Source organism: Anabrus simplex, chromosome 7 (genome assembly GCF_040414725.1).
Source record: "Anabrus simplex isolate iqAnaSimp1 chromosome 7, ASM4041472v1, whole genome shotgun sequence".
NCBI lineage: Eukaryota > Metazoa > Arthropoda > Insecta > Orthoptera > Tettigoniidae > Anabrus > Anabrus simplex.
The window spans coordinates 156,570,272-156,595,434 of record NC_090271.1 but is presented as its reverse complement, the minus strand read 5'-3'; the positions used below and the strand labels follow the sequence as shown (position 1 = coordinate 156,595,434).

Here is a 25,163-nt window from a genome sequence, read left to right as displayed (position 1 = left end):
GGAAAGTGTGTATATGAGAATTTCAGCATTCACATAATCATTAATATCACATCAGTTGAAACCCACAAATTGGGTCTAGTTGGGAACAAAACATGACGGCATCAGTTCTTGGAGGGTAGTTGGAAGCCAGCTGTCAATCCCACCCTACACCCTGTTGAGTTAACGAGCTTCAAGTGATCCTTGCTTGGTATGGAGAGGTTGCCAAACCACTCTTTTCAGTCTTGACTCTTTCTTCATGTCGAGTGCAGTGTAGTGACCTAGTGAGCATTATTAATAGTATCATATTGAATAACTGATACAGTATTTGTAATATTTATAACTTATCAGTTTAACGCAAGAGCAGTAATATGTCGGTCTTCTTCCGGCCGTGGTTATATCAAGAATCACAATGTAATGAAGCGAAATTAAATCAGCTGCCTGGGCCTTCTTCTACTTCTTCACCAAGAACTTCAACTAAAAGAGACAAAAATGTGATTGGCAGAGGTGTTAAATTACAAAAAAAAACGTGGTGTTGGTGAGGAACATTCAAAATTTCTTATGAGGTGTTTTAGAAAATGGTGGTATTATAACTGGTAAAAATTTAAATAATTTAGCATCGGAAGTGACAGAAATCTGCCTTACTATGGTGAACAAAATAGTTAAAATCAGTGGTGTCAATACTTATGCAACCCCTACTAAAATTGAAGTTTGGAAGCAGAAATTTAAATGTGATAAAATAGATGATTTCACTCAGGATCTGCTTCATCAAACAGTTTTTGAGTAATATAGGGATGGTAAATCTCCAACAATAAGTGACCTAACAGAATTAGTGAAACAGAAGACAGCTGGGACAGATTATCAGTTTCCATATGGGGCGAAGACACTGTGTTGTCTTCTGAAAAGTGAATGAAATGAAAATCCACAGCCTGTTTCCAGTCATTCGAGTGGGTCAAGAATGGAATGAATGAAGCCCCCATCTAGCAGTGAGGATAAGAAATGTGCCAGCTGCTGAAGCCTGTCGCACTCTTCTGAAAAGTATGGGATTTAAATACCTGTCTGTACCTAAAAAGTGTTTAAAAGCTGACACACCTGAAATAATTGCCTGGCGGTACAGATATCTTCAAGATATTCAAGATCTTCGGGCCCAAGGTTATGCTGACGTATACCTAGATGAAACGTGGTTTGACAGTAACTGTTGCAGAATGAAGAACTGGACAGACAATTCTGACAATTTTTCTGTAACAACCTCATTCAACAAAGGCGATAGAATCGTTATTGTTCATTGCGGTGGACAGTTTGGTTTTATTAGTGATGCTCTTCTAGTTACATATGCTAAAATGACGGGTGCTCCTGTGGATTACCATGACAGCATGAAATCGGAAATCTTTGAAAAATGGTTTGAAGAGAAGATACTATGATGCTTAAAAGGGCCATCTGTGATGGACAATGCCTTCTACCAAAGCCATGTATTTAATCCTAAACCCAATCAATCCTGGAAGAAAGATCGAATCCTACAATATATGATCAATAAAAATATTTCTGTCCATCATCCTGTTCCTATAATTCAAGTACTTCTCAAAATTATTGCAGAGAACACGCATATTGGAGAAAGAAAAAGAAAGTATGTTGTAGACGAATTGGGAGCCAGTTATGGACACACAGTCATGTGCATACCTCCATACCACTGCATTTTCACTCCCATTGAGATGGCATGGTCAGAGATAAAAAGGAGGTGTGCATCACAAAATTTAAGAAAGAAACCATTGGAAGAAATTATTCAGCCTGTATGTTCATGACACCTGACAAGTGGAGAAATTACATCAGCCATGTGGAAAAAATAGAAAATACCTACAGAAACATCCAGTCCATTTTTGACAATGAGATGATTTGCATACAGCTAACAGACTCTTCTGAGGAGGAAGACGACGAGGATTAAGGTAAAATTTTAATAAGAAGAAATTTAATGGATTAATGGTTAATAGTTATGTACTATACATTATGATACTGGATTTAGAATGTTAAACTAGCAGTATTTTTTGTAATATTTTCTTCACTGGGAATTGCTTCTTGTACTCTTGTTGCTGTCGTGTTGTTGTTGTTGTTGTAGTTGGGTAATTATGTTTTAACTTTACTTTATTACCACACTACTGTAAGTGACCATTGACACCGGTTCCCAATTGTGATGTATTTTTAATAATAATAATAATAATAATAATAATAATAATAATAATAATAATAATAATAATAATAATAATAATAATAATAATAATAATAATAATAATAATAATAATAATAATAATAATTCTGGGGACCCACACATCAAATTAAATGCCTTTTATCTTCCTTTTAACAAATATTTATGACTAATAAAGTAGAAATAAAATAAAGTAAAAATAAAAAAAAAACAATAATCCAACCTATTTGCTAAACACCCTAAAGTGTACTGCTTTTCCTTAACTGTCAGAGGCTGCCATCTGGGCCATGGAGGAGCCAATAATTATACTAATTGTAGCATTGATTCAAGACCAATGACATAAAATAATAATAATAATAAATAGAATAACAATAATAATGTGAAAATAATAATAATAAAAATAATAATCCAATGTAGTGTTGGGGTGAGACAACGCATACACAATAATAATAATAATAATAATAATAATAATAATAATAATAATAATAATAATAATAATAATAATAATAATATGAAAACAATAATAATAATAAATATTGACATAAAATGTGAATAAAGAAATAGTAAAATGATGCAGAGGCAGTGAATACACATCAGAGCATGGAAAGGTGACAGATAACTTTCAATATGCAAAATTAAATCAAATACAAGGGAACACTTACAGGCCTAAAAATGACAACTAATAAAGGAGAGTGGAAGGTGCAGCAACCCTATGAGGGCCATGGGAAGGTATAGCATTAAGGGGGAGAAAAGACTTACAAGAAACACCCTCTATCCAACTAACCTTCCAATGCAGTATCAGTTAGAAAATAGTCGGCTAATGAGCAAAACATGGTATTAAAATAATCTTACTAGCCCGTGCACTTGCATCAGTAATCAAACAGACATTAAAACCTGTGAAAGTTTCAGCTGTGTTGCCTATGTTATGCCTTAGTTTTCGTCTTTTGTTAACACTCAGCAATGATTGTTTTTTCTAGTAATTCCCATTTACTGTTTGAATTTGATATCAGAATAATCTAAGTAGGCCTACATACACAGGGCTGTTAGGATCTCCTCAAAGCATTAATTTTACAAAATGACCGATGTAAATACTGGAATTGTTTGTAGGGAGGTGTCCTCAGTTTTTTATCCTTCATGATTCGTTTAGAAGATTTAGTCCACGCTTTGCTTCTGATCACATTTTGTTTGTCGTTCAGAAACTTTTAAAAGACTTTGTTCCAGGAGGAGAATTGCTGTGCAATAATTGTTGTTACTGTTAAAAATACGGAAGTGGAACCACAATCAGTTTTGGACGTCATATTACAGACGATAGAAGTTAATGTCAATCAAATATAGTAGAGACAATACACGACACTTACGGATTTCGCCTTGCTAACATGGGAGACAATTCGACGGTGGCGCTCCTAGTGACTTGACCTGAACAAATCGCGCTAAATTCAAATATCAATGGAAATGTATATACGGAAATGGATAAATAAATTACGTCTAGAAAGAAAGTGGTATTGAGATATTAACTTTGAAGTTGCTAAAGCAATTCTGGATAAATGAATGAAGAATTATTTAAAAGGTTATTATTTAAAGACTGAAATTAGACATATAAACAAGGTGTGAAATGGACTGCTGTGAAATGGCTTGATCTTTCATTTATGCATTACTTTTTTTAGCTTTACCATACCTGCCTGAAATCTTACGGTTGGATTTGTCTTTTTCCTCATTTAAAAACATTTTATCATCACATTAAGACATTTGTCAATAAAAATATCGGCACATTCCTTACACATATGATGCAATGAATTAACATTTAATACTGGACAATTTTCCTCTTAACATGAAGCCTACTAACAGAAAGAAAATCTATAAAATCCCGGCTTTAATCTGAGAAGAGGGATAAAAGAAAGAAAAGTTTGAAAATGTTATCGTTAGTGATGCTTTGAGGAATATTTACGTACAATTAGAGTAAAAATGTAACATACCCTTGGCTGTATAGTCGAGGATTTTTAAAGTCGCTGCCCTGAAAATGATCTGAACAGATCTTATAATTCTTATATAAGCGTAACGTCCCTTCTTTCTTGTACACTTTATCCAAATTGCTTCTGTGACATTTCAAAACCCACAGATCACACCTACAACAACACATCGGTATTGAAGGTTAACTGCTGCACTATACAATAAAATATGCGTATTATATTTTAAGCCCGTTAAAACATGGGTCGAGCAGGTCAGAAGATTATGAAGTACTATAAAAATCTGTCACTGGAAGAATATATATGCAAACACAATATTACTTACATGTTCTTGTCACGAGGGAACCTGAAGAACGACCGCGCATTTTTCTCTACTTCGTAATTACTGCAGCCAAACACAGCACATACCTTTCCCCTCATGTTGAGAGGAGATATCAAGAAATGACACACGCTACTATTTAATTATGTCAACTCACTGAGAACGCATAAATAACACCAAAAACTTCACACAAAAATGCACGTGCTCTTATGACAGAATCAGTACCGTTCAGGTCTATCCGCTAGAGTGAGCTCCAATAGCTGTCCCTCGATATCTCGCTCAGTGACGTGTATTGTCTCTACTGTATTTGTGTCAATGCAACCCACATGAGACAATAGAGCAAACCAAGCACTCCTCTCCCAATTAGGAACTCCACCTCATACCTTTATTTTCCTTCTTTCACCTCCTCTAAAATTTTCCTTTGATCCTTACCTACCTCCGTTTCTCTCTTCAGCTAAAAAAAAAAAACTCATACCTTTATTTTCCTTCCTTCACCTCCTCAAAAATTTTCCTTTGATCCTTACCTACCTCCGTTTCTCTCTTCAGCTAATAAAAAAAAAAAAAAAAAAATCTCATACCTTTATTTTCCTTCCTTCACCTCCTCAAAAATTTTCCTTTGATCCTTACCTACCTCCGTTTCTCTCTTCAGCTAATAAAAAAAAAAAAAAAATCTTACTGTCTTTTATTCAGAATCAAATTTATGGTCCGCATTGAACTGCGAATTTATATCCACCTTTATTTAACTCCATATATGTTATTCCACCTCGTGAAACATCCATCGTCCTTCAAGATTCCAGAAGCAGAAGAGCTTTCTCCTAGTATCATACTTCGCATCGTCTATTAATTCTACTTTATAAACATCTTGAGAAGACAATGTTACGATTCTTTATTTTCAATTGATCTCTGAATGAACAACATTATCGCTTAAGAACCAAGTTTTTTCGATTTCTATTTCCACAATTTATACGACGCACGGAACTTTTTTAAGGATCTCTATTTTTTAACATAATATAGCGCTTCTCTGGTTTCCTAAGCCTCCTCGCGCAACAATTGCCTTGTTCCAAAAAATGAAGAGCCTTTCCAACATCCATGTATTTTGACGTCTTTCAATACCTTATAAAATACGACGTAATCTTCTTCGAATATACAACAGCTAAGAAGAAGCCAGCATTCAACCTACTCTTCTTCTTTATTACATCATTTAGTGCACAGTGGTCTTTTATAATATACGGCGCACCGAACTTTACATAACTTCCGCTCAGTGCTTCGTCAATTGGAAGAGTTATTATTTTTAATATATCTCTACTCAAATTCCCACATGGTATGTACCTTTAAAAAGACTGTACTTGTGTTTACATTGTTTATGTTTTTCTTCGATATTTACGCTTTAATTTACTTCAGGCTGATGATGACCTATTACTAGGTCGAAACTAGTCCCTATGTAATTTTCATTTTGTATTGAAAAGGTGGACCAATAATAATATATTATTTTACTCTAATGTAACTCCACGTTCGCCGCCAGAGCGCATCACCATTCATTCGCATGAGGCCTATATCAGGAAGGTGGTGACTTGGCAAGTTTGATATGGTTAGAGGCTTACGATTTTATGGATGTTTTATGATTCTGTTTGATTTGATATTATTAATATGTGTTTTCGAAGTTATTTTTTAAGTGCATCTCTTACGTTAGATGTGATTTGCTTGAGTTCTTGAGCATCATGTATCAATTTTGATATATTTGTACTCCAGCATGTTTGTTTACATTATAACCCATTGTCACCATGATGCTTAGGTTATGTATCGAGGTTACAAGAGTTGAAAATATCTCCTATGTTAGAATACTGTTTAGCTGCTCCCTCTCATTTCTAAATAATCAATTCCATAATTTATTTTTGTTTTGCTATTTGCTTTACGTCGCACCGACACAGATAGGTCTTATGGCGACTATGGGATAGGAGAGGCCTAGGAATTGGAAGGAAGCGGCCATGGCCTTAATTAAGGTACAGCCCTGGCATTTGCCTGGTGTGAAAATGGTAAACCACGGAAAACCATCTTCAGGGCTGCCGACAGTGGGTTTCGAACCCACTATCTCCCGATTACTGGCTACTGGCCGCACTGAAGTGACTGCAGCTATCGAGCTCAGTAATTCCATAATTAGTGACTATTCGGATATATATACCTTCTTAAAATTTTGATATATTTTCTTATTATCATTTGTGTCTCAACTTCTAACCTATTCGCGGTATAATACATCCCTATGAAGACCATTCATACTTGACTTTTAAGGTCATTACTCAAGAGTGAACCAAGTGCTCCAATTCCTAATAAAGACATAATTATGGATGAGAATTCAAATATTAACCTCACACCTCGGGTTTAGAGAATTTTACAAAAAACAACTCAGTTATCAAGATAAAATGCAAGCATTGTGGATGTTATCTTCAAGGTGCCAGGGATTTGGGCGTATACATCAGCAAAGCGCATCCGGATGTCCAGAGACAAGTTATTGTCAATCGACAAACGAAGAATAAAATTCCCCTCGGTAACTCTTGTTCCTCAGACAATGTATTGGGACCTTTCCCATTAACCCCCATAGCTCATAGGACCATGTGATGATGCAAATTTACCCCAACCAGGTCATGAACACATGGGACCACGCACCACAGAAATTAACAGTCAAGGGACCTTTTCTCTCTAGTGACAAATGCTGCCTCATTTGGATTGAAATGACTAATTCGAACATATGAGATGACAAATGTCCTATTTGACATAGCGTGGTCAACCGCTACCCTTCCGTTCTGAAATATGAGCCCGAGCCTCTCATGGCCATGGTGCGTCCGCAGCTATGAATTACGACCAACTTAAATCTAATTTATAGGCATAAACTGAACGGAAGAGGTAAGGATGCTATTACTGGCAAAGATTGGCATAAATAAATTTTTCTAAAGGTTTAATTAGCTATCGTTAAAACACACTTTACACTCTACAATCTTGGTGATTAAACTCATTAATATTTAAAGATATATTTGACATTCAATAAAGCAACAGGAAATCAATTCCGTGCTGTCAATCAAGTCAACTTTCGGTCCTCCTTCACAAGTGTCTCTATGTAGATTATTGAAACTACGGTGTCAAATTTTACTTACTGACTAAACAATCCATACATATATTAATTAAGAACATGAGTGTTCCTTCACTCGATTCAAATGATTTCACTATTATATGCCTTTTCAACTACTGTAGAATATCTACAAACTCACAATTTGCAACATTTAAGCATTACTTCAAATTTTGAGATGGTCCATAGAGATCCTATTTGAAACTGTTCTTCAACTTCTATTCTACAACTTCATATCCTCAACGTGTTCTACAACTTCACCATATGCCTCTGACTTTCGTCTTTTATCTTCAAGATTATGATTAACTTCGGATCTCTCGACCAACCTTTGACTTTTATTCTCTCTTCTTTACTTTGATTATATACGATTTTTTGCCATCGTCTAATTATAACCGCTAGACTATCAACTTTATTTTTATGCAATCTTACTACTTGTTGTATAACAATCTGTTGTTTTATCCATTGCACGTATTTTAGCAGCCTTCTAATGTTAATTTTGTTAATACTTCCACTATTATATCTCATCACATTGTATTTTTTAAACCATCATTGTTATTTTTAATGTTATTTTACTTCAAATCTCCTCAAGATTTTAAAATTAATTTCATAATTGTTATTTAGACGCTTATTTTAATTTAAGGTTAAGACTATTGCTGATGATGCCTTCAGGGAAGGCAAAACATGTACCGGTACCACTATTAGTTAACAAATTTATGTAAATCATCCAAGACTAGACTTTGTATTGATTAGGTGGTCTAATAAATAACTTACTGTTATTATTTCAATCACATACCACTCAGTCGAGCAGCTTGTCTCCGTTTGGATTCCAAGAAAATAAGACAATTACTGAGAGATCAGAGATTTCAAAAATGGTGTCAGCTTCTTCAAGAGGGAAAAGGTGTTACTTAAAGAAAACCTTTCAGCGAACAGTTGGCATGATGCTCTAAAGATGACCACTAGCGTCACAGCCTTTCGAGCTGTGCCAGGCAGGTCCCAGGATAATAACCATTGTCAGCATTGTCACAACGAGATAGAAACCCTTTCTCATATCCTGGGATACTGTCCACATGGCCAAACACTGCGACTTACTAGACACCATGCCATACGAAGCTCCGTCGCTCAGTCTTTGCGGGACGCTTGTTACACAGTAAATGAAGAGGTCCATGGATTATTGGAGAACAGCAGTACCCGTAGGATTGATATGATAGCCTTCAAAAATAACACCAATGGATATATTATTGATCCTACAGTTCGGTTTGAATTGCATGCTAATCAGCCCAGTGAAGTACACGAGGAAAAGAAAAGCATCTATGAACCAACTGTCCCCTTCTACCGACGTGAATACGGACTGGATAACATCGAGGTTGTGGGCCTCACAATTGGTGCGAGAGGAACAATTCCTAAATTCTTTGAAGAATTCTGATCAAGGTTCAATCTATCAGAGTTGTTAAGAAAAATTGTGGTTGTCAAAGCCTTGAAAGGCTCATAATCCATATTCAGAAAGTATTTATATAGCCATAAATGTATATAGTATACCTTGTCCTCAAGGGCAACCTCCTTATGGGGGAAGTTTTTATTCTTTCTAAATAAATGTGTGTATATATAGTTAGCACAAATGGCGTTCAGAAAGAAAGGGCCACTTTACAGAAGATAATCATTAAGTCAGCTGAGGAAACCATTGGTTTTGTAAAGCACAAGAGAAAAGACTGGTTAAACGACAACAATGAGAAAAATTTGTCTCTCATCAATGCAAAAAGGGAAGCCAATCTATCCCTTCTTCAAGATCCATCCTCCAACATGAAGAAAGCACTTTTCTTAGAACTCAAAAGAACATGTCAGACAAAGATAAGAGAAATTAAGAATACCTGGTGACAGCAAAAAGCTCAGGAACTTCAGAAACTATCTGATGCTTGGGACATGAGTAACTTTTACACAGGAATAAAGGAGCTGTACAGTCCATGTCACTCTTCAATAGGTACACTGAAAACTGCTGACAACTCTATCACTCTTACTGACAGCCATGAAATCCTGGAGCATTTGAAGGAACATTTCTCCACCGTTCTAAATCGTCCTTCCACTGCTGATGAAGACTTTCTTAGTGATGTGCCTCAACAGCCCAACAACCATGGATGGCAGTGCCGCCAACTTACCAAGAATTCAATGCAGCCCTCAATCGTCTGAAACCCAAAAAGGCACCTGCCCTAGATAACATCCCTCTGGAGTTAATTCAAGCTGGTGGTCATTCACTCAGAATGAGAATTTTTTACTCTCATCCTCAAAATTTGGTAAGTCAGAGAAGTACCTCGCGAACAAAAAAAAATGCCACTATCATCAAAATCTTGAAGAAAGGTGATTGCTAGCGTCATTTACATTACTGCTTTCGGGGAAATTTTCCAGTAAAACTGCAAGACTCACGGAAATATGTTTCAGATAAAAAATGTAAGTCAGGCGTTTTTTTACATTTTACCCGCAGACAAAATTTTATTGGCTGAAGAAATAAAAACTTGACTGCTTACTGAAATTTTCAATACATGATTCTACGGATTTAAGTTTACTCATTCAAGATTTTATTTTTAATAATTATTCAAAGTGGTTTATGTGAAAAATAGTTATACCACTGAAATCAGCAGTCTTTTCTGAAGCTTGTGGTATAATTTGTTTTGAAGCATTGTATGAAGTAACATCAGGAGCTTGAGAGAGAATAACCTGCCTCACACTCCGAAATGATGTGTTCAGTCAGACATTTCTTTGTCAGTTGCTACATAACCTTGGCAACAGCGTAATTTCTCTGACCCACCTAATTTGGTGGCTGCGACAATAAACATTTAAGTTCTGGAATCTTGTACAGCTAATCTGAGCATACAGACAAAAATTATAATTTTATTTATATAGGTGATAGTAGGCTGAGTGGCTGTGCGTTTTAATGTGCTACGGCTATGGAGCCAAGCTCTGCATTCAGGAAATGCATGGGTTCGAATCCTACCGTCGGCTGTTCTCAGAATTGTTTTCTGTGGTTTAATATTTTCACTTCCAGGCAAAAGCCAGTACAGTTCCTATCCATAGGCCAGAGCTGAGTCCTCGCACCCCTTACCCATTCACCATAACACATTTCGTCTTCATTAGCTCCTCAACTGAGGTTGGTGCCAGGAAGGCCATCCGGCCGTAGAAACATACTGTATAAATTAATCTCATCTCATCCCGACCTGGTATCAAGAAACAAGACTGAAGGGTAAACAGACATACATACAGATAGAAGAAAGTAGGCTAATTATATTTTGAGCAGCTACTGAACGTCTCAGTATGAATATTTGAACAGTTTGAGCATTATGTAAGCATTAATTTAATATTAATATTGTCCCCTATTGTGTAAGAAAGTGTAAGTTAACTGTTAAGTATGAGATGAGCTACAATTGCTTCAAAAAGGGTAGCACTGTTGAAGAAGTTAAGTGTTACATCAAAATTCTTTGTTTTGAAATTGGAAAGTATAAAATTTTACTATTTTAATATGCCCATCTTTTGTCCAACTTCTTAAAACTCATTTAACTGCCTTTACATCCACAACCATCTTGTAACTCTAAATAAAAAGTTTATTTTAGTCCTGTTTATTCTCTGTCAGTCCCGATATTATCACATCAGTCTCAAACGGTACATATAAGTAATTTAATGAGTTTCAACATACAATTTGTAAGAATCCCAGTTTCATCAGTTACTTGAGGGATGTCATCCTGTACTAGTCCTTCAGTAAAGAATTCCCTCACAGCAACCTGACTGTATGTCACTGATAAGAGTGATCGCAAATGGGACAACACTGCCTGGCCAGGTAGTCTACAACAGATCACAGCGGTCAGAATGAACCAGGGAACAAGTCGGCCGGAAGCGAGGGGTAAGAGAAAGGAATGCTGGAATGTGGCAACATCCTGAAATGGAATGTGCAATGCTCCTCCCTCCAACCCTAGCAGTTAGACTTCAACTTTTGTCATTAGAGGTATAGTATGGGCCGATGACCTTCGATGTTAGGCCCCTTAAAACAACAAGCAAGAGATATAGTATGGGTTCATAATAGGTTGAATATCTTTTTTACATTTCTTCGGGATGGATTGGTTCCACAAAATACCACTTACACTCTGGTAGAAGCTGTTTGCTTGCTATATTCTTTTCCAAATTTCCTCAGTTGTCTTTCCATCTTGTGTGATCACACTTCCCAAGTACTTGAAACTTTTAACCACATCCTTCCTTCCTTCCTTCCGTCCCAAATTTTTCTATCTCTTGATTCCATACATCTACTTGTTTTTGCACTTCTGTTTCATCCTCACCCCCATGGTCAATCTAAACATTCTTCTGTTTTATCTTACCTCTTCCTGAAGAGATTCTGAAGTGATTCCTCATGCTCCTTATTGACCCGACCTTGTGTCCAATGATTTTTGGCTCATCCCAAAGGTTAAGGACTCTCTCCCAGGTTGCACAGTTTCCACTTTCCTGTCATGCCCTAAAGAAGCCACTGCAGCAGCCACGCAATCATGGCAGCAATATTGCAGATTATCTATATGCAGTAGCGGCGATTGTGAATCAGAAGTGCGGGGGCAAAAATATGTGGGATATAGTGGCCAGGGAGTTATATACATTAAACTGAAAAGAAAAGCTACAAAACAGTACATTTTTTTATACTCTCTGGGTGAATTTTGACAGAGAGGTAAAGGTTGAGAGTTTACCAACTGAAGTGTGGTAATAATAGGTTTTTTTTGAGATTTTGATTCGATACTGTTCAATAAAACTTTCATCAAAGGAACAATATTACAGATGTATTACAATAATTAAATAGAAGTACGGCATGACTATACATTTAGAAATCTTTTAGTATTTGACTACACACTAAGAAACTAACAGACACTAAAGAGACTGCTAGACTGATGAACACACGCGGCAAGCGGGTGAATCATACCTCAGCATCCATGACCTTAGCAAAAATATACCCCTTCTACCCTTCCTAACAGCACTTGCAAAGTCTCCACGACTTGCTCTGGTGCTATACAAATCGTTTAGCCGCGACAAACAATATTTTGTGCATATTTCTGCTGTTAACTTTGTTAATAATTAAAGAAAATAAAGGAAAAAAATTAGTTGATAAGACAACAGGGCTTGCACAATTTGCTTTTTTAAATAATTCCTATCATTTCTAGTTTCGTCTGGCTAAAATGGAATTAAAATGTAATGTTTTCTCCCCCCTAATTGCCGCTACTGTAGTTTGACTACACACTAAGAAACAGACACTAAAGGGACTACCAGTCTGACAAATGCGTGCAGCAAGCGGGTGAATCATACCTGTGTCCATGACCTTTACAAAAAAATATACTCCTGTTATCCTTGCTCATAGCACATGCGAATTCTCCACTACTTGCTGTGGCATTATACAAATCAGTTAGCCACGATGAACAGAGGGTATTTCTATTAGTAATTTTGTTAATAATTAAAGAAAATAAAGAACAGGGCTTATACAAATAGCTTTTTTTAAATAATTCCTATAATTCCTAGTTTCAGCTGGCTAAAATAGAATGGAAATGTAATGATTCTCCCCAGTCTTCCCCTAAGCACAGCTACTGTGTATATGTGTAAAGGGGGCCTTTGTGGAGAAATGACAGAAGTTTCAGAGTTTTGGTGTAAGGACTTTTTGAGGAAACAAATAGGACATCTTGGAACTTAAATGCACATCCAACTGTGTTCCATTACCTGAAAATGGTCTTTCAGATGTGAACAATACTCAAGTAGTAAATATCCCAGACCAGAAAGAATAGAGAATGAAGAAGAAGGCATTTTTAGAAGAACCATCACAAAAGAAAATGAGAATGAATACACAAAAGCAGCAGAAACAATTGTGTGATCCAGGAAAGAGGCAAGGACTAGTAAAGGTGAAGTAACTACAGAGATTATATTTTAGCTGTCTGGTAACTCTTGCTGTAGAAAGTGCTTTGAAAATATAAATGAATACCAACAAAAGATTTTGCACAAGAATTTTTATAAATGCTGACAAGGGAAGAAAATCAAATTTTGTACGGAGGATAAATGATGATATAAATATTTATTTCCATAGGGAACCTGAAATATTTGTCAAAATGAGTAAATTTATAATTCCAATATAAAATGGTCCGTTATTGAACATTATAAATTTTCCAGTTAACTCATTCCTGGTTGCCAGCGTTTCGCCCCAGTGTGCTAAGTTGGGCTCATCAGTTGATAAATAGCACACCTACCAAGATGCATGGCTAATGCATACCGTGAAGGCAAGCAAGCAAGCAAGTTGTTATTTCAATTCTTGCACCAGAAGGTGTAGGCGGACCATCAGCCGAACGAGCGGCTCTTCAGCCTTTGTGATTGGAGGAATATAACGTGAATTGAATATACAGAGGAGTATGTTTGTACATACGTAAAGAGAACGGGATATAGAGGTATTCTGGCGCAGAGATCACCACAACCGCCAAGTGAGCTCCCCCCCCAGAGCACGCCCACATCACACTCGCCGTAGTCCCGCCCCGCTAGACCCCGTTTATTGTTCAAAGATAGATACACTGGAGTACATACATATACAAAGGAATAATTTGCAAAAAAGGCAAGAGTGGTGCCCCTTCTATGGCACGTGTATAAAAACGATAAGTCCAAAGTAAATCTTTGTGCCTCTTCTTAGGCAGAATGAAAGAACTCAAATAAATTGTCACCGGTCGGTGGGACGGAGAATTGGAACTACAGTGTGTTTAGAAATATAAATTTTACAGTTTTTGTGTAACTGAAATATGTTTGTAATTTTTTTAAAATATGGAAACATCACGATAATATGGAACTGTAAATGAACATTGCAAGATACGAGAATTGTTTTCACGATAATATGGAACTGTAAATGAACATTGCAAGATACGAGAATTGTTTTCGAAGTGATTTTTTTTGTATGTAAATTTTATGTAATTTATAATTTAAATTAATGTCAGCAAGGGTGTAACTTGTCCAAAGGTTGATTTGATGTTTGTAATGTGATTTTAAAATGTAAAAGGTTATTTAAATTGAGTCACCCTGTACCACACGTGTGGTTTCCTATGATGAAATTTTGGTGTTGTAATCATGTTCCAGAACTTGTGCAATTGCTAACGATGTTAAAATGACCGTATACGGTCACAAGATTTCCTATTGGCAAAAAGGTCCAGGAATCTAGGGTAAGTTTGATCTCATTGGTTAATTGTATTCGGGCCATTTCCGGCCTTGTGGCCGGCTTCGAAAAATGATGCATGAGCTCGGCATCAATTTCCATCCGACCGCCCAAGCGAGCGTTCGCGCTCGAGGGCTACTACCCTCGGGAGCTCCATCTTTCCGCGCTAAGTGTTAATTCAGTGTTTTTGCAATGTTATTCTCAATGTTTTCTGATTTCGTTTCATTTAGTTTAATTCCTTTTGTGTTTCATTATTTCTTTGCTTAATGTCATTTTAAAAGTTTAAGTTAATGTGTCCGAGTTTACCGTAGGTTCCAATTGCCGTAGTTTCTATTTTTCATCCATTAAATACTTTCGCTTTAAACCTTTAATGTAGCATCACCTTCATTGTTAAATCAAATTTTATGTTAAGTTACTTAAGTATGTCTTGTTTCCGTGCCGTGGAACTGTATTTTGTAAAACCTTCTTGTCATTTTTAATGTAGTTGAGCTAGAGGGTGTTTCTTGTAAGTCTTTTCTCCCCCATAACGTCATACGTTCCCATTGACCTCATAGATAGGGCTTCCCAGTACGTTCCACTATCCTGTCTTAGTTGTAATTTTTTGGCCTGTAAGTGTTCCCTATGGGAATCAACATATATATCATCTGATGGCCAGGCAGGCATCAATTTTTGGTAATGAGACAGTCTCTCACAGTGCATTGGCACTGACGGTGGCTCCAAGTAGCCTATGCAGTGGCCTCCATGGTATACACTAGCCATGCATCTTGGTAGGTGTGCTATTTACCAAGTGATGAGCCCAACTTAGCACATTGGAGCAAAATTCTGGCAACCAGGAATGAGTTAGCTGGAAAATTTATAATGTCCAATAACAGACCAAGTATATTGGTATTAGGATAAATGATCTCCAAAAATCTGGTGAAAGGAAAGGTTGTTGATGAACAGTTATCAAGCACAATAGGCAAATTAAAGCTCAATATTGTTTGAAACTAAATGGAAACAACAAACTGGTCTGCAAGATCATCATCATCATCATCATTTTACAGTTCGTTTCCCAGGTACTGTTGGCGAGCCTCTTCCATTCTGTCTTATTGAGATACGTTCTGTTGCTAATGATGTCCTCCAGTGTCCTTCCCTTATCTGCAACATCTATCTTTACAATGTCCATCCAGTGGATTCTTGGTCTTCCCACCATCCGTTTCCCTGCCACATGTCTGCAAGATGATGTTCCAAACTGTTCATGGACTGACGAAATTCAAAGTCGATTATTTGGTAGAAAAAACTGACATGTTGCTGTGTACCAGTTGTTCTCTTGAAGACCAAAGAGGTCACCATGAAGCCACAGACAACATGATTGAAAAGCAGAAAGCTCTGCAGGAACACAAAGAGAAATATCCCAATTAAGTCACTATGGTACTCAAGAAGAGGCTTTGAGGAAAATATACCTACAGAGCCACCTAAACATAGGAAAGATGTATCATAAATGCAGAACAGAACATCAGAATGTCTGGATATTACAAACAAACAAAAATAAGTAGAAACCAATGTCATTAACAATAAAAAATTATAAGCAGCAAGTCAGTTTTTATAAATGAATCTAATGGAGTCAAAGAATGATGTGTGTAACTTATGGAAATAATTTAATTGTGCAAAGAAGCTTTATGGAGATCCCCAAATGAGTGACAGAATACTCATTAATAAACTCGTCACACTGATTCAGTCTAAATTCAAACAAAACATGAATATCAGCGACCTTATAAACTTAAAATATGCCTCCTGAAACTTTTTTTTTGCTACTTGCTTTACGTCGCACCGACACAGAAAGGTCTTATGGCAATGATGGGACAGGAAAGGGCTAGGAGTGGGAAGGAAGCGGCCGTGGCCTCAATTAAGGTACAGCCCCAGCATTTGCCTGGTGTGAAAATGGGAAACCATGGAAAACCATTTTCAGGGCTGCCGACAGTGGGGTTCAAACCTACTATCTCCTGAATACTGGATACTGGTAGCACTTAAGCGACTGCAGCTATCGAGCTCGGTCCTCCTGAAAAAAAAACAAGGTTTCTGATATGTTGGATTCTGTCTTAGTACCAAAGATGTGTATATGGAGTTCTCTAATTTTCATTAGAAGTTTCATATTTTTGTTGCCAGAACTGTGGTAAATAAATAATACACCTCCCTGGAGTTTTTCCCAGTTTTTATTTCGATCAGCAATTGATGCTGATTTGGCCTAGCTCAACAACTGAATGGCCTTCCTGACGTCAACTCTATGTTGAAGGATGTATTCACTATTGCATGTTTCTGAGTGCGGGGTGTTTTAAGTAGATTACAAGATGTATATTGGGACAAACACAAAACTTCTGTACCCGAACCAGAGGAATTAACTATACAGAGTTAAAATCCTTGGCCTGCCAGGAATTGAACTTGGGGTCCTCCAAAGTGAAGCCAGTATCATCATCATCATCATCATCATCATCATCATCTAATACTAGATAATTCAAATTTGTTTTAAAACTAAGATAATTCCAATTCAGTAAAGTCTGGTCTATCCTATGTTCTCTCATGTCCCATATTTCCAATCAAGCAGTACCTTACCCCTTCAGATCAGATCTGTAGTTCTAAAGCTATAAGTCCAAATGTGAATACATGTTTGAGTTACTCTAAGGTTTTAATGTATGCAGCATGATTTTATAGATATTGCTTGTTCAAAGTGACTTTTTGTGTGCTTAATTTTTTTTCTTACACTTTCATGGTCTCCATTTTCTCCTGATCGATTTTCTCTAGCTTGTTGAGAGCATCAGTTTTTTCTTGAAGCTCCTTCTGTGCATTGGTCAGAGCCAAGATCATCTCAGAAGATTGCCGCTCCAACATGGCTCCTACAGTCCTCATTTTGTCATTCTCCACTTGGAGGAAGTGAACTTGAGTTTCTAATGAATCACTTTTCCTGAAACAATAAATTGTGCTCTTAAATGTAGTTCTAAACTTTTATGTACGGTAGTGTGTTTCAGATATGTATAGTCAGCAAGTTGCATGGTCTAAAGTAATAGGTACTTCGGAGAAGTATGTTTCAATTCTAAACTCCCGATGTATTGGCAACCTCACTGCTTTATCTGTACCGTGGGACAATCTACTCTAAATGAGAAAACCTCAAGAAACAGAATGAAGAATATAAATATATAGTGAAATTTTGTTACTGTGCAGTACCATTTTATTGACAAAATACCATTGGTGTAGCGTGATATCAAATGGAAACGCTATAGTTTAAACCTCCAAGTGCCAAGTGTTTTTCTCTAAATGCCAATTCATCTACCAAGGCACTGCACACAGTTTTAAACAAATGTTAAATGAGTCTTAGAAAGAGAAACATTTGACATTAAGTATACCATGTTACTCAGAAGTGTTATAGTTATAGTAATGTGCTTGATAATATCTAGAGATATTTAGTTTATCACTTGGCAGGATACATTCTAAAATATTGTACTCAAATTATTAATTGCAAACTCGGTACCAAGTTTGTTCTCAAGTGATGCAGTTCTTACAGAAATAAAAGATAATGGCTCCAACAGGAACGTTTGGTTTTTAGCTCGACCATCTCTAAGTGATTTTGAAATATTTCACAGCAACTGAGACAGCAGAGTGAAGTTGGAAGAATAGATGAATTTCTGCCTGCCCTGTGTTTGAATGAGTCATTTCCAGTTAGTGAGGAATGAGTTTTGAAAGATGTTAAATTATGCCAGCTAGTGAGAAATGAGTTGTGAAAGATGTTAACTTATGCCTTCAATTTCATACTCGATATGAATGTGTCAGTGAAAGGTGGAATATGTTAAAACTGATTAAACGAATGCCTGCACTGTGCGTCGCACTTGCATTGTTGGCATTCTAGTGACATTACATTGTATGGGAAGCACAGCATTTGTCACTTCGAGGGTTATACACTCTAGTGCCAGAAATAAAACTTGGAGATGGACACCTGCACACTTTACTGAATGGTGCTCCTAAAAATTAAGTTTAAAGACAGACAAAGAGATCAACAAAAAATGGTTATATTTAAAACATTGTAAAACTCTCTTGTACACCAAATCCATCCATCAGTTTTTCTTTGTTGCAAGCGTGTCAATGACATTCTCAATAAAGGCGCCATCAGAGGACAGTTCTCTTAAAAGTTATTTTTCTACACCTAAAATGCTTACTGCTTTTTAAGTTTGGAAATTTTTGTCTTAGGAAATTCTTTCTACTGTTCTGTGATTTATTTTTTCATTGATAAAATCTAGAAACTGGAGTTGTGGAAAATCTTCAAATATGGATTTCATTTGAACAATTTGGCAGTCGATTATTTCATATGTCAGTGCTTTCAATCTAGCCTTTGAGTCACTGAAACTTACATTCCCGTTCAATTGGATACTTACTTTGCGCACACTCTCCAATGAAAGTTTTTCATGTTAGGTTCTGTACATTTGCAATGGGAAGTTGTATTTCATTATGGTAAGATTTTATATTAACTAGCGATTGCAGAACTTTAAATAAAGGGTCAATGTAAATAAAGCATGCCTCATAAATGCTCAACAGGTACACAAAATTTGCATAATCCATATACTTAATCAGTCCCCTTGCACAATTTATAGTGTCATAGTTCCAGTGAGAATGTTTGTCATTGATTATAGCATTAAAAACTTGGTACAACTCACTGAAATATTTAATTATAGTTATGACGGCCCTTGAGTAAAAGTTCCATCATATAGTGCAGACCTGTGGCAATAGTAAACAATACAATGTACTTGGATGAATTGCTGAAAAAGCCTTGAAATGCCATTAAATCTTAAATAAACAAACGTAATTGTTTTACTAATATTGTACCATATAAAAGCACTAAATTCAACTGGTGTGCATAGCAGTGAATAAAGATTGCGTGAGAGCAAAACTGCTGTTCAATATTTTGTACACCCCTTTGTTGGTCTGCCATTACCCAGCAACCATCATAGATTTGGCTTATGACTTTATTTGTTATCTATATTCAACTCTTCCAAAACCATACGAATGATACCTGCCAATCCTACACCACTTTTATCATTTGAGACATTGTAAAAACCTATGAATCTTTCTTCTGTCCTATCTTGAACACAGTATCAAAAAATTATGCTTAGTTGGCTCTTACAAGACATGTCTAAGGTCTCAACAGCTTGAATTCAAACAAAACATTCTTGAATTTCTGACTTACTGTACTTTTGTCCTCAACAACAGAAGTTATGACCTCAATGTTAATGCAGTCTGAAAATGGCTTCATATAATGGAATCATTTTGAGCAAGAAAGTTGAAAAGTTTCAATAATTGCCCCTGTTATTTGACTCTCCCCATACACAAACAGGATATCCACTAACTCAATATTACTGTACCATCCCTGTTCCATTCAATAACAAACAATATGCAACCAGAACATTAACTATTGCTCTAATGTGGGCAAAGTCATAACACCAACTAATACCCCTCCTCTTGCACATAATGCTTTAACCCCCATCTAATGAGTCATTGAAAGACCTCCACCTGAAGCATTTGCCTTTATTAAGAGTAACCATCCTGCTGCACAGGTAAAACAGAGAGGTTGCCAACGCATCAAGAATTTGGGCTGAAAATCTTCTTCTCTGTAGCACCTGTTATTTTAGGACACCCAATTTACTGAGCTGTATGTATCTGAAGCACACGGTACAAAATATATTTGCAAAATTAAGTTTGATTACCTTCAAATTTTGGGAATAGAACCACCTTTTGGGTGGTTAGGCCGTGCGAGTTTGCAGAGTTTTGCCCAGACGTGCCATTTGGGCTCATCAGTTGGACTGGCACACCCCTCCAAGACTCTGCTTAGCAGTGGCAGACCAACTGCATGGTCCTGCCATGTTAGCAAGTAAGGATTGCTAACCTGCTAAAGGAGAAGTGAATTCTCTGTTTTCAAAAATAAGTACTCCCCATGGAGATGCAATTTCATAAATGGCTTTCATGGCCGCAGATCCAACTGATGAGCCCAATTGGCACGTCTGGGTGAAACTCTGTCAACTCACACATCCTAACCACCCAAAAGCTGGTTCTATTCCCGAGATTTGAAGATATGCAGCTGTGAAAACCATTTTTGAAATTTGATTACCTTGCTGGATATACTGTACTTGTCCTATACTCTTTACAGTAAAATGTCATTATAACAGACATGGCTTACTTTCAGTTCTTGCTGTTTGCAAGTCCAGTATTTTCCCATCTTCCTTAACCCCTATAAGACCTACCAATAAAATATCATCAATGACCACACATTTAAAAAGAATTGATGATACATCATCAATGGCCTCACTAGCTAAGACCAGCTGGTGATATTTTGTAAATGTAATTAACCTAAAACCTGTTTTAAAATTGTTCATTTATTCAAAAATCTTCTTTTGCATTTCCTGTGAAAAAGTATTTTCTAAATATTTTGGAAAAAAGAAATAGTATGGTAATCTTAATTACAACATATTTTATGTACTGATGAAAGAAATCAAAATATGCTTTGGTCTTTCTCACCACACTACTTGGTAACAATTGGTCTACACTCACATCCACAAGTTAGGGGATCTAAGAAATCCATGAGAAAACATAGTATCATGGCGGCGATAATATGCAGACTAAACTGTGGCTGGACAACGTGGAAACACGTGGCATACATGGTACAAGACTGATTGGTATGCCTGAAACAGTCCATTCTGCAGAGGTCTTGGGTACAGCGATTCTGACTGTGTACTGTGTGTGTTTGCCACATAGCATTCAAGCAAACACATCTGGATGACAGTATGCATAGCCGAATGGTGGCAGACTAGAGGCCATCCACAGTCAGTATGAGGTGGGCTGGGACTTGAATGACAGCCATAGCATGATTTCACGGCTGTAGAGAAGATTCCAGGAGGCAGGAAATATTCAACAGCAATACAGGTAAGGCTGACCCCATGCTATAACCAGAGATGGGGAAATTATAACATAAAGGTAACTGGGCTGAGCTACAGTTACCTAAGACATATTTTACTCAATTACAAATTACTTTTCCAATAAGTAATCAGTAAAATTACATACTACTGGGGGTATACTGTTGCTTCACGTCTGTAGGTTAAACCTTAAAAAGCCCTACACGTGACCCCTGAGTGGTGCTAAGGAAGCAACAACGTTGGCTGCTGGACCTGTCTTCTAAAGATCTCTTAGCAAATATGCAAACTGTACAAAGTAATCCACTCAACGGCTCTTTTAAGAGCTAATTGACTCGAAAGCTTGAACATGGTATTAAAATTTGCCAACTGAATATTGAAGATATCAGTAGATCTAAGTGTGATGTTTTGTCAAAATTGCTACGTAATAATGACATTGATCTGGTACTCATTCAAGAAACACATGCTGCTACAGAAGATGAGCTAAGCAAGAGAGGGAAAATTTATGGTTATAGTATTATTGGTGCCACCTTTGACAATGTATATGGTATTGCTACATATGCCCGTAACAACTTGGAGCAGGTTGAATTCATATCATCTAGTACAATTAATAATATTCATACTGTAACAATAAAACTGCAAGATGTAACCATCATAAATATCTACAAATCACCAGCCATCGGCTGGCCAACCCCACCTCTTCCAGATGCAAGTCATTCAACTATCTATGCTGGCGACTTCAAAAGCCATCATGAAACTTGGAAATATGCAAGAAACGATGATTGCGGCATAGCTTTAGAAGAATGGTCAGAAGACCAAAATGTACATCTTATATTTGATGCAAAAGGCAAAGGCACTTTTAGATCTGCTGCTTGGAAGTGAGAGTCCAACCCGGACCTCTGTTTCGTTACATGTGACTCTGTTGGCAACCCTCTAACCATGATGAGAGAAGTTTTGGGGACTTCCCAAATAGTCAATACAGACCAATCTTCCTTGAGATGGGCATCTCTGTACCCTTAATTAGATCTTTCCCACACCCACACTGGAACTTTAAAAAGGCAAACTGGATGAAATTCTCTGAATAGCTGGACAAATGCATCAGATGGATTCCGGCAACCAGCAATAATTATCAGAGATTTGTAGAGCTTGTGAAATCTGTAGCCAAAAAGCACATCCCAAGAGGCTACAGGAAAGAATCGTTCCTGGATGGAGTGAACAGAGCGATGCCCTATACAAAGATTTTCTTGAAACAGGTACCCATACGACTAGTGAGGAGCTATTACAGAGTCCGGATGAAAATTGTAGACAGAAATGGACAGAAACAGTTAGTAACTTGGATTTCTCTCATTCCAGTAGAGAAGCCTGGAGCCTACTGAGGAAACTTGGAGGAAGCTCAACGGGAGGTAGAGAGAAGTCAACTATCGCACCAAACAAAATAGCCTCCCATATTGTTTTAACTTCAAGGGTTACTAAAGATAAAAAACATACAAAAATGGTGAAAAAGAACCTAAGGATACTTAAACGTACCTCTCCAACCTCTTCCGAGTACTCTGAAGCCTTCATGATTGATGACGTTGATACAGCATTAAAGGATATGAAAGTTGGTAAGGCACAAGGTTTTGATGGAATACATCCTGAATTTATCGTAAATATGGGACGGAATGTGAGAAGGTGGTTGACGTGCTTCTTTACCCACATACTTCAGACAGGTCTTATTCCTAAGGAGTTTAAGATGACTAAAATCCTTGCCATATTGAAACCTGGCAAACCAAAAGATATACCACAAAGCTACAGACCAATCGCTCTCCTCAGTTGTTGCTATAAACTCCTTGAAAGACTACTATACAACAGAATTAGCATTGTAATTAATCAACATATTCCTATTGACCAAGCTGGTTTTAGGCAGAATCGTAGCTGTTGTGACCAAGTCCTTGCACTCACAACATGCATTGAAGCAGGATTTCAGCAACAGTTGAAAACCTCTGCTGTTTTTCTGGATCTTTCTGCTGCTTATGACACGGTTTGGAGAGAAGGGCTACTGTATAAACTTCTTCAGGTATTACCATGCAAAACCACGGTACAATTAATTGGAAGCATGCTGAATAATAGACTTTTTCAGTTTGTTCTAGGGAATAGGACTAGCAAGCTGAGAAGATTGAAAAATGGTCTCCCTCAAGGATCAGTCCTGGCTCCTCTCCTGTTCAATCTGTATATATCAGATTTGCCACCAACGAAATCTAGAAAATTTTGCAATGCTGATGATATAGCTTTAGCTACAAGTCATAATAACCTGAAAGAAACAGAGAACATTTTAACTGATGACCTTTCCATTCTCAGTGACTATTTTTGGAAATGGAGACTCCAACCAAACACCACCAAATCTGAGGTGTCCTGTTTTCATCTAAATAACAAAATGGCAAACTGTACTCTCCAAGTGTCTTTTAATGGTAAGGTCCTCAGACACAATAATTACCCAAAGTACTTAGGTATAACATTAGACGGACACTCTCCTTCGGGCAACATCCAGTAAATACAGCAGCAAAGATTAGGAGTCGTAACAACATTCTGCAGAAGTTGTGTGGTACAACCTGGGGTGTTTCTGCAACTACCTTGAGATGTTCTGCCCTTGGTTTAGTTTTCTCGGTGGCAGAATATTGTGCTCCTGTGTGGATCAACAGCTGCCATGTGAAACTTGTGGACACTCAACTCACCAACACAGTGAGGATTATTTTAGGTGTAACAAGATCAACTCCTACCCACTGGCTTCCTGTCTTGAGCAACATCATGCCTCGTTCATTCCGTAGAGCACAAGCTACTTGCTTTACGTCGCACCGACACAGATAAGTCTTATGGCGACGATGGGACAGGGAAGGGCTAGGAGTGGGAAGGAAGCAACCATGGCCTTAATTAAGGTACACCCCCAGCATTTGCCTGGTGTGAAAATGGGAAACCACGGAAAACCATTTTCAGGGCTGCCGACAGTGGGGTTCGAACCTATTATCTCCCGAATACTGGATACTGGCCGCACTTAAGCGACTGCAGCTATCGAGCTCGGTAGAGCACAAGCACTGTTGAGAGAATACTCCAAGATAAATGAGAACCCTGACTTGCCCATCCACTCCAATATTCCTGACCTTCAGAGGAACCAGTTGAAATCTAGACATCTGCCAGTTAAGTTCACTCAGAAGCTCACAGAAGACAATTTCAACCCCTATGCCCAATGGAAGGAAGATTGGATCTCAAAAACAGGTGAACATCTTTGGCCTTTCTCCCCACCTAATTCGAGGTCTGATCTCCCAAGAAGAACTAGGAACATCCTTAATAGGATTCGATGTGGTCATGATGTCTGTGCTGCGTCCCTCTATAATTGGGGAAAGATACAATCCCCCGAGTGTGACTGTGGTGCTCCTTTTCAAACTATCGAACACATTGTAAAGGAGTGTAGCAGAAGAACCTACCCTGGAGATTGGTTTG

The 25,163-nt window shown here is 37.3% G+C and overlaps 1 protein-coding gene across 1 annotated transcript in view; it reads right to left on the bottom strand.

The window, feature by feature from the left end:
- LOC136877387 (putative leucine-rich repeat-containing protein DDB_G0290503) overlaps positions 1-25,163 on the bottom strand; it is a 199,999-nt gene that overhangs the window by 85,152 nt on the left and 89,684 nt on the right. Inside the window, exon 6 of the mRNA XM_067151385.2 lies at positions 17,501-17,701. Coding sequence (XP_067007486.2) covers positions 17,501-17,701 — 201 coding nt within the window. The remainder of the gene's footprint in view (positions 1-17,500; positions 17,702-25,163) is intronic.